At 47.4% G+C, this 13,940-nt stretch overlaps 1 protein-coding gene across 1 annotated transcript in view; it reads left to right on the top strand.

Annotated features, from left to right (window-relative positions):
• RTTN (rotatin) overlaps positions 1-13,940 on the top strand; it is a 101,032-nt gene that overhangs the window by 30,403 nt on the left and 56,689 nt on the right. Inside the window, 7 exon segments of the mRNA XM_012725800.1 lie at positions 100-374; positions 1,803-1,974; positions 8,356-8,455; positions 9,266-9,354; positions 9,703-9,820; positions 11,727-11,823; positions 12,933-13,001. Coding sequence (XP_012581254.1) covers positions 100-374; positions 1,803-1,974; positions 8,356-8,455; positions 9,266-9,354; positions 9,703-9,820; positions 11,727-11,823; positions 12,933-13,001 — 920 coding nt within the window.

The raw sequence follows: 13,940 nt of genomic DNA, 5'->3' as shown, positions 1-13,940 counted from the left end.
CGGCGGTCACTCGGCCGCAGGAGTGTCCGGCCCCTCCTGCTTCGCGCCCGGGGACGGGTCTGCAGACCTGGGGAGGCTCTCGGCAGGGGCCGCCACCAGCATCGTGGGGATGGGAAAAGCCCGACAGGGCGGGAGGGTGGCAGCTTATCCCGAAACTTGGACCGCGGTTCAGCCGCTTTCTGGGCGCCCGGCCGCGTCCGCCCCGCAGCCGTGACGCGCCCTGTGGGCCCCCAGGGCTGCGCTGACACGGAGGACCCGCTGGGCCACGCCGTTCTGCTCCTGAGCGAAGAGAGGGCCGAGGACGGCGCCTGCACGCTCCCCGGCACCGCCCGCCTGAGGGCCCTGCTGCGCCTGCTGCTGGTGAAGAAGCCGCCGTGAGTGACCGCCCGCCCCCGCGCCGCCTTTTGGCTTGACAATGGCAGTGGCTTACTGATGATCAGATGGCTGGACTGCACGTCAGGGGGGGTGGGAATAACTAAACGATTCAGAGGAGGAGGAGGACGAGGGGCTGGAGAGAGCGCCGTGTCCGCAGAGTGGAGGCGCGGGGCTGCTGCCGGCTTCGGGGCACCCCTCCCCACCCCCACACACCCAGGGTGCCAGGTCGCGCTCCTCTCCCCGCCCCCCTCGGATGATCTGAGGCCGTACAAGTTTCTTGCTCACCCGTGAGGGCCGCGGTCTCCAGGTAGCAGACACCTGTGTCAGGGAGGGTTTTCTAGAGCCTTCCACTGGGGCAGAGGTCAGACCCCTGCTGGGGAAGGTCATTCTCTGTTAAATAGACCTTCAGCTAACTTGGATTAGGGTTTTTATTTTCATTATTGGATGACTTCTCACGCACCCTCCAGCGCGGGCGCGCCCTTAGACCCCATCTTCAGGGCTCCAGAATCTCCCAGGCACCTGGGCTCGAGGGTACAAGCTATTGGCGAGAGAAATGCAGGTGAGGAATGCCCGGATGAGATGCCCCCAGCCCCCAGGTGGCGTCCCCAGAGGCAAGCAGTGGGCCTCGCCCCTGCTCCTGTCCTCTGGGGGCTGTGTCGGGGCCTGCTCTGACGCCCCCCACCCTAAAGCTGATAGCATTGGAGAGACGGAGAGGGCAGCCTCCTGCAGGCCCGGCTGTTCTGGGCTTTTGTGAGGTAACAGCAGGTGATGGGGGCCCTCGCCGGTTCTCATGCCTCTTTGGAGTAAGTCTTAGTTCTCCAAGCTGGTCCTGTAGCAACATGACACCTGCTCTCTTGGGTTTGTCCCCCTGGAGGGACGTTACTGCTCAGGCAACAGACCCACAGCCCACATGACGGTGCAGGAGACACAGAGGCCCCGCTCACTGCCCTTTGTCTGCTGGCAGGTGCTTCTCCGTCCTCTCTCAAACTCTCCCACCTCCCCACGCCACTGACCTTGACCCTAAACCAGTCTCCAGGTAGCAGACACCTGGAGAATGTTGGTGGGATGCAGAAGTCTCTGCGCTCCCTGTTTGAGAGGACGCTGTCCAGCCCCGGTATGGGAGGGTTTTGTGCATCAGCAGAACCTGTGAGGTCGACCCTGTGTGCTGTTCTGGGGTCTGTGACAGTCTCTGGGGTTCAGGTAGGTCCCTAGGCTTAGAACGGCACTTAGCAATCTGTATACTAATTGTCGATAATTCCTGATTCATAATTTTGATTATAAACTGAATATTTCAATAGGAAATAAATGATCATTATTGGTCATGTTAGAATAAGCATGGCTGATTATTATGGTCAATGTGAATCTTTGTTTTGATGTCCGGACGTCTTGTCCATTATGGGATGTTGACTTAAATACTGTTTCTCCAGGGTCCGCTTGCTGGCGTTAAAGCTTCTGGTCGGTCACCTCACCCAGGAAGAAGGGGCCGACACCAAGCGTCCTCTCCTAGACGCCAGCCTCCTCTCCAGAGTTACCAGTTTGTTTATTGTGAAGAAGCCCATTGAACTCACGTTGGATGACAGACAAGACCTCGTCATCAAGGTGACGCTACCGTTTGTGCTGGCGCTGTGCGTTCTCGGGTGCACCTGTGCCTGTCAGTGGCTCCAGTGTGTGTTGCTCCCCCAGGAGCGGGAGAAGCAGAGGCCCCAGGCCTCGTGATTCATGGCCACTTTGAGTTGTATTTGGACTTCACCTGGTGTCAGGATAGATTCGTTGTACAACCATTTCTTGAGGTCAAGCATATGCTGGAAAGTGTGTTTCTTTGCATGGTATGTCTTTGGAAATGCAAATTAATGGGTGTATCTTAAATATGGTAAAGTCTGCTCTGGTGGGAAGAAAACTGTGTAATTGTTATAGGGCACCCCAGTGTGAACTGGGCTGCCTGTTGGTGGGGCCTTTACTGCAAATGCACACAAAAGGGTCAATAACGGGTTTATTTACAAAAGGGGAAAAGAAAAGGAAATAACTGGAATATCTTACCGGCTGGGCTGACTTGGAGCTCTGGTAACTAACTGAAAGCCCTGGGTCACATGGTCCGGAGAGCCGTTTCCCGAGTGACAGAGCGAGAGACACAATGGTGCCCTCGTTATCCCCCAATATCCCAGAATGCCTGCTTAGCTCCGCCCTTGGGTCCTCGCAGTTGTCTCCCGGTGCTACTGGGAGTTGTAGTTTCCAATCATTGGAGTAAGGGGTGGAGTCCACAAGACTGCAGAGTTCCTTTAGGACATCCTTCCCCTTAACAATTTCCCCCTTTTGATTTCATACCACCATATCTATGGTGACACAGGTGACAGGGTGTAGTCTTCAGAGACAGTCTCTATAAGATGTCCAGTCTGTAAGGTTTCCAGCTTATGCAAAAGAAGCAGCTGTCACCAGCAGTGTTCATGAATGCCTGGTATGATGGTCATTATTGGAAAATAGTCCATCATTATAGGTGAAGAGAAAAGAAAACGATGTGTGTGTGTGTATGTGTGTGTGTGTGTCAAAATAACAGGATCAAACAAAAATCTTCAAAAACTGTTTTAACTTATATAAAAACAAGTTCTCTCAAGCTTGATTCCAACTTAATCTAATGTATAACATATTTACAAATTCAAGCTACCATTTAACCATATTTCTATTTCTGCGTAAAATCACAGGGTAGACTAACCAAATTGCAATTTTTAGATGGCCTCGTTGGAACACTCCATGTAGTTTCAGAGTGGACAGTCGATGTCCAGGCGACGTAGGCTTCAGGAACAACGCCAGTCTCTACAGATTCAACCTGGGGTCACCTCTTCTTGAGGTTACCAGGGCTCAATGTTTTTCTTGGGTTGTCCAGTCCTTCTAATGGAGGCAAGCTTCCTCACCTTCTTTGGAGGTCTCTGGAACCCTACAAACAAAGCAGCAGATTCACATCTTCTTGGTTCAGTTTTGTTTGAAGTTCCTGGAGAATGCCAAGCAAAGCCACTGAAGCACATTGCCAATTTTTTTAGTTTAGGCAGACAAAATTACCTATTGAAGTTATGCAAAAATAGACTCATTACTACTGTAATTTTTATACTGTGTTGTTATCAAGGGAAGAGAAGAAATGGAAACAAAAATTAGCTCTCTTGAAAAAAGTGGAGTATTATTGTAGATTCTGGACATTCAAAGCAAGAAAACTGTCTTTGAATCGTATAAACAAAAATGTCAGTATTATTTCAAACAAAACTTAGTAGAATCACTCTATTTGGTTCTTGTGGAAAATATTTTCCAATATCAAAAGTTCAATCAATTAGAATCTGTTGAGAGCTGTTAATGGAAACAAACAAAAAAAATTTTTGTTTTCTTCAGAAACAATTTCTGCAAATACCAGACTATCAAATATAGTATGGTAAAGCAGTGATCAACATTCAAAATTTACATACATATCAAAAAAATTGTTTTTTTTCAGAAACAATTTCTGCAAATACTAGACTATTGAATATAATGACAAGACAATGATCAACATTCACAATTTACATACATATGAAATACATATCAAAAAATTAGTTTTTTTGTCCATGTTTTAGAAAAATGAGGTTAATAGTTGTTTTCATGCCAAAGGTTTACCTATTTCAAGTGACAATGCTTCCTTCCCACTTTACATTACTATGTATACCAAATTGGACAAGTTATTGTAAATGCTTTCTCCGGGGGAAAAGGAGAAATTTTGTGGAGGTCTCAGGAGCTTTACTGAGGTTCCACAAAACTTCCTTTGATGAACCAAATGACAAGTTACCAAATTGCATTTCAATTTAGAATTCTGGAAAGCTTTGTCACAAATATGAATAATAATAAAAAAATAACAGCAAAGATAATCTCCATTCCGTGAAAGCTCCAGCTCAGTTCAGTAAGACAATGTTGACTTTCAAACCATAGCGTTTTAGTTGTCCTGTTTTTCTTATTTTATAACTAGAGACTTATTTTTCCAAAACCTTAGTCATTACAAACTTCCATTTGTCTGACATTATCAACCCAAATAAGAGAAAATATCTATATCTATATATATATGTGTGTGTGTGTGTATGTATATATATATATATATATACCAGTACATATACCAGTACAACCCTTTTTTAAAACAGGTTAGTTACCATGAAGATTACAATTTCATTTGTTTGTTTACAATAGCAATAGGCGCCATCCAAACCAATGTAGAACACCTCAAGGCTAAGATAATTAAACACAAGTAAAAGACATGCAGACATCAACACACAGACACAGATAGTAATCTTAGTTATGGCTCGTGGAATCAAAAGTAACTGCAGTTTTACTAATAGAGGCCAAAATGATTAAAAAACAAACGACAGAAATAGAAAAAAAAATTTCCAAGGAAATATCAACATCAAGACTGGAGGCCTTATTGTGTAGTAAAATCATTAAAAAAAAAAAATACTGCTAGCATAATTGCACAATGACGTTGTACTATTCCTAAATGTTTCCAAAGGAAAAAGAATAGTTAGAACATATCTGTCATCTCAGGGTCCTTCAGAAAGCGTATTTTGAAGTGCACTGCTACCTAGCTGAAAAAGAAGAAAAGTTCTTCCATTTAAGTTTCTTTCTTTTTCTTAAATAAGTATCCCAGATTTTCAATAAGTTCACAAGTGGGGTATTTTAGTGGACTGTTTTAGATCTGGTGGAGTCTCTGGGCTCCCCTAGTCTTTATCTGAATCTCTGGTGAACACTACTGTTATGTCCCCTCCCCTTAGTAGTCCTCTCTCGATCTCTAGTATCCTGTTTGTATTCCTCCTTTTCTTCATCTGAATCTCTGCTCTGAGCCATCATCTGTCTCCTTTCCTCCTTCCTTGGTTCTGGATCCAATGTACTCTGTATTCTCTCCTATAACCTCTGTGAGAATCATGGTGAGGTGTCACTGACCTTCTACCCTGTCTCCTGTCACTGTAACGCCTCTTGTTTACCCATAATCTGGGACATTCATACTTCCAATGTCCCTCGCCCTTGCAGTAGGCACACTGATTCCATCTTAGAGCTCACATCTCCTGGGTCCACCTGCCATTCTGTTATTGTTACCCCGAAACTCTGTTCTGCGTTGCCTCTGTACAAAAATAGTCACAGATTTAGATCTTCTCTCTGTTATTATACATACACTTGAAATGCCAGGTCTACTGACTGGGATGGACTGAACTCGGTAATGCCATCCACCTTTGCTAATTTCCTCCTGATGTCTGGGGCATTATGTGTAATGAACACCATAGTGATCAGACGAATGTTTTCTGGGGCATCTGGATTTATAGCTGTGTTTGGCATACGTTTGGATAATTCACTCAAGGAACTCTGATGGATCCTCATTACCCTTTGTTCCGGCTGCAGAATTTTATTAAAATTCTTTTGTTTGGGAATCCCCTGCTGCAGCCCTACCAATAAACAATTTTTTATAGAGTTCCAGCCTATCCATATCACCTTCACTGGGGTCCCCAATTGGGATCTACCATTGGGATAGCCACGTCTGGTTCTGGGGATTCTCCATCCTATTGGTGAAGGCGATCAGTTTCTTCCCTGGCTTTCTTAAAAGCCATCCTTTTCTCATCTGAGATCAATAACATTTGCAGCATTGACTGGATATCTGCCCAATTAGGACAATGAAAGAGAAAGATAGAGGCAAACCCCTTGTCAACCAGGGGGGTAAATTAGGCATGCCCCACGGTGGGCGCCATCATCTTAGGGTCCTGCCTATAAGAAGGAACAGAGCTCCTCTAATTTAAGAGATCTGCTGTGCTAAAAGGATTGTGTGACCAAAAGTACCCAGCAGGCTGTCCTTGTGCATTTAAACCACCCACTGCCATACGTTTAAGAGGGAACTGCCCTACTTCAGGGTGATTCTTACTTATAAAGGGGTGTCCCATCTAGTATGGGAAGGAGAAAGCATGTTAGTTCCTTCTCCAGATGGCAATGGAGCCTGTGAAGCCTTAGGAGTTTCCACAGGAGCCTTAGGAGTGTCTACAGGAGCCTTAGGAGTTTCCACAGGAGGGGCTTTGCTATGCAGGGAACAATTCTTTCCTGAAGGGTTTAAGGTGTTGAGCAAGTAAAAATCCTCTTCTAACTTATTCCTTCTCTGTGCCATAATACGATCCTGGCCATATCTAATTTATGGAAGGCACCTTGTTTCTGGGCTTGCACAGAGTCAAGGGCAATCTGATTCTCATTTTTAATACTGTTTATAACTGAGTTAAGGGCTTGCATTTGCTGCTGCATGTTTTCAGTAAGAGCCCAAATTTGTTGCAAATCTGCAGCGGAAGAAGCAGAGTTCCCTCCACTTTCTCTCACAGAGCTGGAAATGTAAAAACTGATATTGATAGAAAATATCAAGAAGACGCCCAGAAGCACAGACTGCACAACAGGAATGGCTTGGAAGCCACCCACAGAGGAGAACAAAAGCAACAGCATTTGCCATAAACCAGGTTTCACCAGATTATTGACATTTATAAAACGGATGGTGATATTCAATGGGAAAATGGTACGGAGACTTAAGGCTGGAATAAAACTGAAAGAGCCTAAGCTAGGAAAAAAACTGGTCAAAGTCATGGAGATAAATATCAGCAAGAGCTGCATACAAAGAGAAAAAAAGAGTTCTTATGACCTAAAACTACGAAGCCATGTGTCCTGTAGACCTAATGCACTTATGGTGACCAACGCAAGGTGCTTGGGCTGGTCAACCAGGGGTGTAAATTGGGCAGGCCCCACGTTGGGCACCAAAACTGTTACAGGGCACCCCAGTGTGAACTGGGCCGCCTGTCGGTGGGGCCTCACCCGCGTGCTTAAAATTCAGTTACACTGCAGGTGCACACAAAAGGGTCTTAACGGGTTTATTTACAAAAGGGGAAAAGAAAAGGAAACAACAACTGGAATATCTTACCGGCTGGGCTGGCTTGGAGCTCTGGTAACAAACTAACTGAAAGCCCCGAGGCACGAGGTCCGGAGAGCCGTTTCCTGAGTGAGAGATGCAAAGGCGCCCTATTTATCCCCCAAAGTCCCAGAATTCCTGCTAGCTCCGCCCTTGGGTCCTCGCAGTTCTCTCCCTGGTGCTGCTGGGAGTTGTAGTTTCCAGTCACTGGAGTAGGGGGTGGAGTCCACAAGACTGTAGAGTTCATTTAGGACATTCTTCCCCTTAACATAATGATTCAAATCAAATGTCACTGACATAACTCGGGAATTCGTGTTCTTCTGGTGGAAACTGCAGATAGTAGCACAAAGGAAAAGGTCCCTGACAAAGATTTTTAGCCTCTTCTATAAGAGGGAGAAAACAGTCCTCTAGCAGGTGAAAACAGTTACTCTGAGACGTCCCAGTGACGGGATCTTGCAGTTAGCCTCAGACCTGAGCCTTTGGCCCTTTGGTGCCTTCCAGGGTACTGACTTGACAAAGCTGCTCCCTAGTCATCATGCCCGATGTAGGGTCCGATCAAGAAGTCCGCCCCTTACCATCCTTCTTCACAGAACTATCGTAGGGGTCGGGCAGCAGCCCTAGGGTGTCTGCTCCGGGGTCCCCAACAGGGAGGAAGGGGAGAGGCCCATGGGATTCCGGCTGGTGGCTTCAGGGGCAGCAGAGCCCTGAGTCAGAAGCCTGGTCTGCCATTTCCAGGACCGTCCGGTGCACTGACTGTGGCCACGTTAGGCGACGCACATTCTGGGTGACACCCTCACGGCCGCTGACAGGCGGTGAAGAACGTCCTAGCAAAAGTGCACGTTCAGGAGAGGGGCTTGGTGAGCACGGCAGCTGTGATTTAGCTCCTACGCTCCTCCTTGCCCCGGTACATCCAGCAGGTGTGCAGTGCTGCAGGTGATTGTGTCCGACAGCAGTCACTTAAGTGAACTCTTTCAGCTCTCGCTTTGAGGTATGACTGATAAAATTCTGTGGGAGAAGTGAAAGCAGACGAAAATGGTTTTGTTTTGTTTTGTTTTCAGTTGGAGACGGTTGAAAAGCTCTATGAAATCTTTACCTCTGATGATGTTGATCTTAATTTGAGAAAGTCGGCAGCGGAACAGTTGGCTGTGATCATGCAAGGTAATTTCTCTTCTGGGAAGTGATTTGCTGTATTGCTCAAGTAATGAAAGCCTGGCATTTTTGTTTTGCTTTACAACCCAAAAGAGAAGAACTTTTTTTTTTTTTTTAATATTTTATTTATGTGTACAGAACTAGGGTACAGGCCAGAGGTGCAGGGGCGGTGAGAGGATTCACCAGAGACAGAGTGGGGAGCAGAGCAGACCGACTGAAGAAGTCCATAGCTGAGGGGAGCAGCGGGCGGGTCAGGAGAGGTCAGCTGCGCCACGTGGGTCACCCCCGGGGCGGGGATCGAACTCACACCGAAGTGGCTTTAGCTTCTTAGTGCTGTAACACCAGGGAGGGCCCACGCATGGTTTTTAACATGTTGGCAATGACAAAGGCTGTGCGGATGGGCCACAGGGCCTGCAGAGTCTGACGCACTCACTGTCCCGACCGTCACCCAAAGTCGTTCGAGCCCCGGGACTTCTTTGCAAACCCTCCACCTTCTGGGTCAGCCTCTCGGGACCCCTAAACCCTTGGAAAAGAGGAGCCATTCAGCGAATCAGCATAAATAGAATAATCCTCGATGTCTGCATACTTACAACTCTAGTACTTTTCAGTGTCTGAGGTAGTTTATTTACTCTCTTTTAATCGGTTTTTTATTTGCACAAGATGTCCTTGATAGGTAAAAGTTTCCAAATTGTTCAGCTGTGTATAGTCAGAAGTTCAAAGGTTCATTGTAATTCCATTACCACGGGGAAATACTTTTGACCGTTTTTAAAACAACAGAAAATGTTAACTTTTGCTAACATTTTTTTTTTCTGTCTGCAGATATTAAAATGCATGCAACGGTGAAAAAGTTATGCTTGACTGACAAGATAATCGAGTATTTACGTGATTTTGTGGGTCAGGATGGTGAGGTGAGACTCACGTCTGTGTGTTTTACCGACAGACATTCGTGTTTGTCAGCTCCAAAATCAGTTGGGCGCTTGGCGTTTCGGTCCTGAGGGACAGCGTCGCTCGCTGTCTTAATTCCTCGCAGTGAGGCCTCTAGAAAGGAGGGCTCTTCTTGAATTTTCTGTAAATTGTGTAGTCAGAAGTGTATACGAGGTTTATTTTCAGTGGAAAATAACTTGCAAATATTTATTTGCATTTTAGTTTTGTGCAGGTTTGATGAAGAAGGTTAAACTTTGGGGTACGGTGCGATTGGGGTGCTTTTCCTTCACCTTGGGCAGTGAACGCGGACTGACCCTGTCCCCTCCTGGCAGGTCACAGCGCGCCTGGTGCCGCCCAGCCTGACGCTGCTCAGGAAGGTCCTCTGCGCCGACCCGGACACGCGCGGCGCCCTGGCCCAGCAGGCCTCTCTGCTGACCCTGCTCCTCAGGGGTGAGGCCCACTCGCCGCGCCCTGTGAGGCCGGTGCTGGCTGTGTCTGTGCTCTGGGGATGTTCACTGTTGCTGCACTAACAGGCGGGGTGAAGGGGGCCGCCGGCGTGTTGTGCCACCCTCCTGGGGTCCCACGCGGGCCTCCGCCCAGATGGGCCGGGTCTCCTGGGCCTGGGCGCGTGCCTGTAGGTCCGAGCCTGCACGTGCCCTGGCTGAAAAGTTCCAAACAACGTGAAACTGTGCAAATACAAACTTGGAAGTTTTTTTTAAAAAAAATTTTCTCGTTTTTCAATTTCCCGAAGAATGTGGCCAGGGCCTGCGGGCACACGCCATCTGAAGTGGCCTCTAAAATAAAAATAGACGTTACCACACACGAGGCTACCGTCTCGGAGAGCACGGGCCTGCTGCGCGTTTCGGTTCAGCCTCCACGCCCGTCTCCTGTTCCTGACTGGCAGTCATCGTGTGCCGTGAGCATCGGTGTGCAAACACTGATTGCAGTCGTGGGTTAAAGAGGTTTTGCAAGACATGGCGGGTTTCCCTCTGGTCATGTCCAGCGTGGTGTGTAACATTTCCTCTTTCCCCACAGCTTTGCAAGCATTGTCTTTCATTTTGAAAGTTCCTTTATTAGCAGCAAATACATCATTATTGTTTTGCTTTCTATCTTATTTTTAGTGCAGTTGACTACCTTTTCGTGTGTTTCTTACATTTCATTCTATGAATTGCCTATTTTGGGTTGGATTGAGTCTTCGTAATTTGTAGAATTTCTTTATATAGAGCAATATAAAACTTATGATTGATTTTATTGGTCACTCAGTCTATGTTTTCGACTGTGTTACAGGCTTAACCTTAAATAGCTTGGGGAAATACATAAAAATTTTTTCTGTTACAGCATATGGAACTTTCATTTTGCTCTGAAGGAGGGCCTCTTGCAACTCCAAATTCCAAATGTGCTCTCATACTTCCTGCTGTTACATCTTTAATCCAGAATTGATTTCGGCCTCATATAAGGTCGGGATCTAAACCTATTTCTTCCCAATGTAGGCAATTATATTGCAATACTTGCATGTGTCTTTTTCCTTACTCCTGAGTTACTTCTATTTTTAATCGTGCCACCTATATAGTGATGTTCTTCCTTTCTTGCAGTTGGGGAAATTTACCTTCTTTCAAAAATAATTTCCCTAGATCTGCCCACGCTGTTATGCTGTTACCCTTGCCCAAATGGAGCAGCCATCCTGTTTAGGTAGAGTTTTGTAGGTTTCATGCACCAAGAAATTGTAGCATTGGAAACATTACAGAGGTGGAAAGCGAGGCTTATGGTGTTGAAGGATTTGACTTGGTCACTTAACAGACTTCCAAGTGGTGATGCTTGGAGCATGTCTGTAGGTTCAGAGTACTTTCCCTTTTGTATGAACTGGTTGTACTAAGACATGGAAGCCAAAACCCTCCCCCCAGCATAAACACAAAATCTCACAGTCAAATCCAAGTTCTATGAGTAGATGTTTATAGGAAAGGCAAAGTTAAAAGATGATAAAGATGGCTTTGTGTGAGAAAAGTTTAGCTGAAGTTTAATGATGTGGCAAAACCCAGAGGCTGGATCAGTTGCTTCCCTGATTGACCACAGCTGGCCCGTATCCACTCATGGGTCTGTAAATGCGCTCCTGGTGCGGCTCCTGGGGTTCACAGACAGCACCCTAAAGCCACCGCACCAGTAACTGTTCTAACAAGCCCCTCAGAGTTACCGGCATGGGAACGCTTGAGGCCTGCTGTCCAGAAGTGTCAGTTTACCTGGGCTGACGGCACATCTCTGGGGGTGACACCTCTGTCTTTCTGGCTAAGGTATTTTAATTGGGGCTCATTCTCTCTAGTAGCAAAAACATTTCATAGTTATGCTTCTTTTTACTTCTCAGTTTCCTTGATATTTCATGAAGATTGTACAGTTGTAACTGAAGTTGGAGCATTATTTAGTCTCCTGTTGTTTGATGAAGTATCAAGAATGGACATGTGGTGAGCTACAAGAACGTTCAAGCTTTTGCTCTGAATGTTTTGTCAGAGGTCCGGGTGACCGCGGCAATGCGTGGAGATCCCGCCTCAAGAGGCTCTTGCTTGCTGTGGTGGGCGTCGGGCGAGGGTTGGGGTGGGGTAGCAGAAAGTCCACGGGCTCCAGAAGTCACCTTGAAATGTATCTTCGAACATCGCTAAGTATGAAATTTAAAAATTGCTGCATTAACTTTCATCATTAATACATTCATTGCTTAGTTCATACTTTCAATTTGGCCTTTATAAAAAATTGTCTAAAAATTCCTTTGGGAAGATGACTAGGATGGAAACACCTGACTAACACAACCCCGAGCAGGGTCACTGGGGGCCAGTGCGCGCTTGGTATGAGTTCCTTGTTGTGCGCCCTCCTGCGAGAAAGCATGCTCACTTTTTTTTTTTTTTTTTTTTAAGATTTACTTATTTATGCATACAGAGCTGGGGTACAGGCCAGAGGTTCAGGGGCGGTGAGAAGATTCACCAGAGACAGAGTGGGGAGCAGAACAGGCCGACTGAGGAAGTGTACTGCTGAGGGAGCAGCGGGGAGACAGGCAGGGTCAGCTGTGCCGTGGGGGTCACCCCTGGCCGGGGACCGAACTCGAGCTGAAGCAGCTGTGGCTGGCTTCGCTGTGCTGCGCTTTCACCTGTTGTGCCTCAGGGAGGGCCCAGCATGCTCACCCTTTATAAGCGGAGCCAGAAGGCAGCAAACATGTTACAACTAAACTGAACTATAAACAGTAGAACCAGCTGAAGCTCTTTTTAAAAACTGTATCATTCTCTTGTTAGGGTAAATTATTTTTCCCGTTTTTTTAGAGAATCATTGGTACGTGTCCCTGTGTCAGTTTAAGGTGTAGTCATGACGCTTTGATTTACGTAAGCTGTGAAATGCTCACAATAGACCCAGCTAACGTCCACCTCCTCAAGGAAGGAAGGGAAGAAGAAAAGTAAAAAGGGACAAGTTCTGTCCTTGTGGCGAGACCCACTTGTGGGAGTTGTTAGAGTTGCCAAGCAGGGAAGCGAGCGCCTTGCTGGGACTGAGGTCCCGTCTGCTATGGCGCTTCCTTTTCTGTCATCTCTAGGTCTGTCAACCCCTCCGGAAAACCGTCCTCGCCAGCCTCCTTCAGTTTGCCTGTTTCCGTTTATAGAAGGTAAGGGTTTTTATTTCTTTGATTTCGTGAAGGGCGAAATATTGTTTCAGGAAGGGGAATAAAAGCCTGTAACGCGTCGGAGTTTTCATTCAGCATGTGAGTCGCGCGACTGCTGTGGCGTTATTCGGGGGCAGTCGTGGTGCTTCAGGTCTGCAGGAAGGCTGACGGCCGCGGGGTGAGCTCCCGCACACCCCGGGACCTCTGTCTCATTATGTTTCCTTAGACGTATTTTTTTCACTTGACGCATTTGAAAGCCAGCTTCAGACGTGAGTTACTGTCCTGTCCATCATGCTCGCCCATAAGTGAAGGGCAGACGCCTGCATAACCACTGTGTCGCCGGTGACCGCATCTAAGCTCATTAATTCTGGGATGTGGGCACTTGTACCCCAAACGTACCTTACAGATTTTCTTTAAACGCAGGAGTCAGCCAGCACCACGAGTTGCATTTGCTTTTCGCGCCTCCAGAGTCTTGAAAGCAAACTGCTTTTGCAGGAGCGGAGCCCCGTGGGCGGAGCACGCAGAGTGCAGGGGGGCAGTTGGCCATTTCGCCCAAGTGAACGCGGCTGGCGAACACGGCCAGGAAGACGCAGCCGCTCCCGCCCACGGCCCTGACGCCCTCACTGTCCTCCTCCACCCCGCGGACGCTGCCCTCGCCGCCCGTCCCAGCTTGCTGCTCTGTTACGGCTGTGGGCATTCGGCTCTTTTCCCAGAGCAGGCGCTGCTCTTTGGCTTCTTTTGCTCAGCTCGGAGGCCTTTCCGCATCCGTGAAGCAGCAGCTGGTCGATGCTCCGTGCTGTATAGAGCGGTGTCGCCACTGTCCTGCCCTCGCTGGACACTTGTTTTGTTTGTCCTGGTCGGGGCTGTTGGGGAGAAATGACTGCTGACAGCATGCTTAAGCGCATGTGGCTCAGAGGCTGTTCATGCTGGTCCCAGACGGTG

Source organism: Condylura cristata, unplaced genomic scaffold (genome assembly GCF_000260355.1).
Source record: "Condylura cristata isolate star-nosed mole 26May11 unplaced genomic scaffold, ConCri1.0 scaffold00016, whole genome shotgun sequence".
Classification (NCBI taxonomy): Eukaryota; Metazoa; Chordata; class Mammalia; order Eulipotyphla; family Talpidae; genus Condylura; species Condylura cristata.
This window is presented reverse-complemented; position numbering and strand designations above follow the sequence as displayed.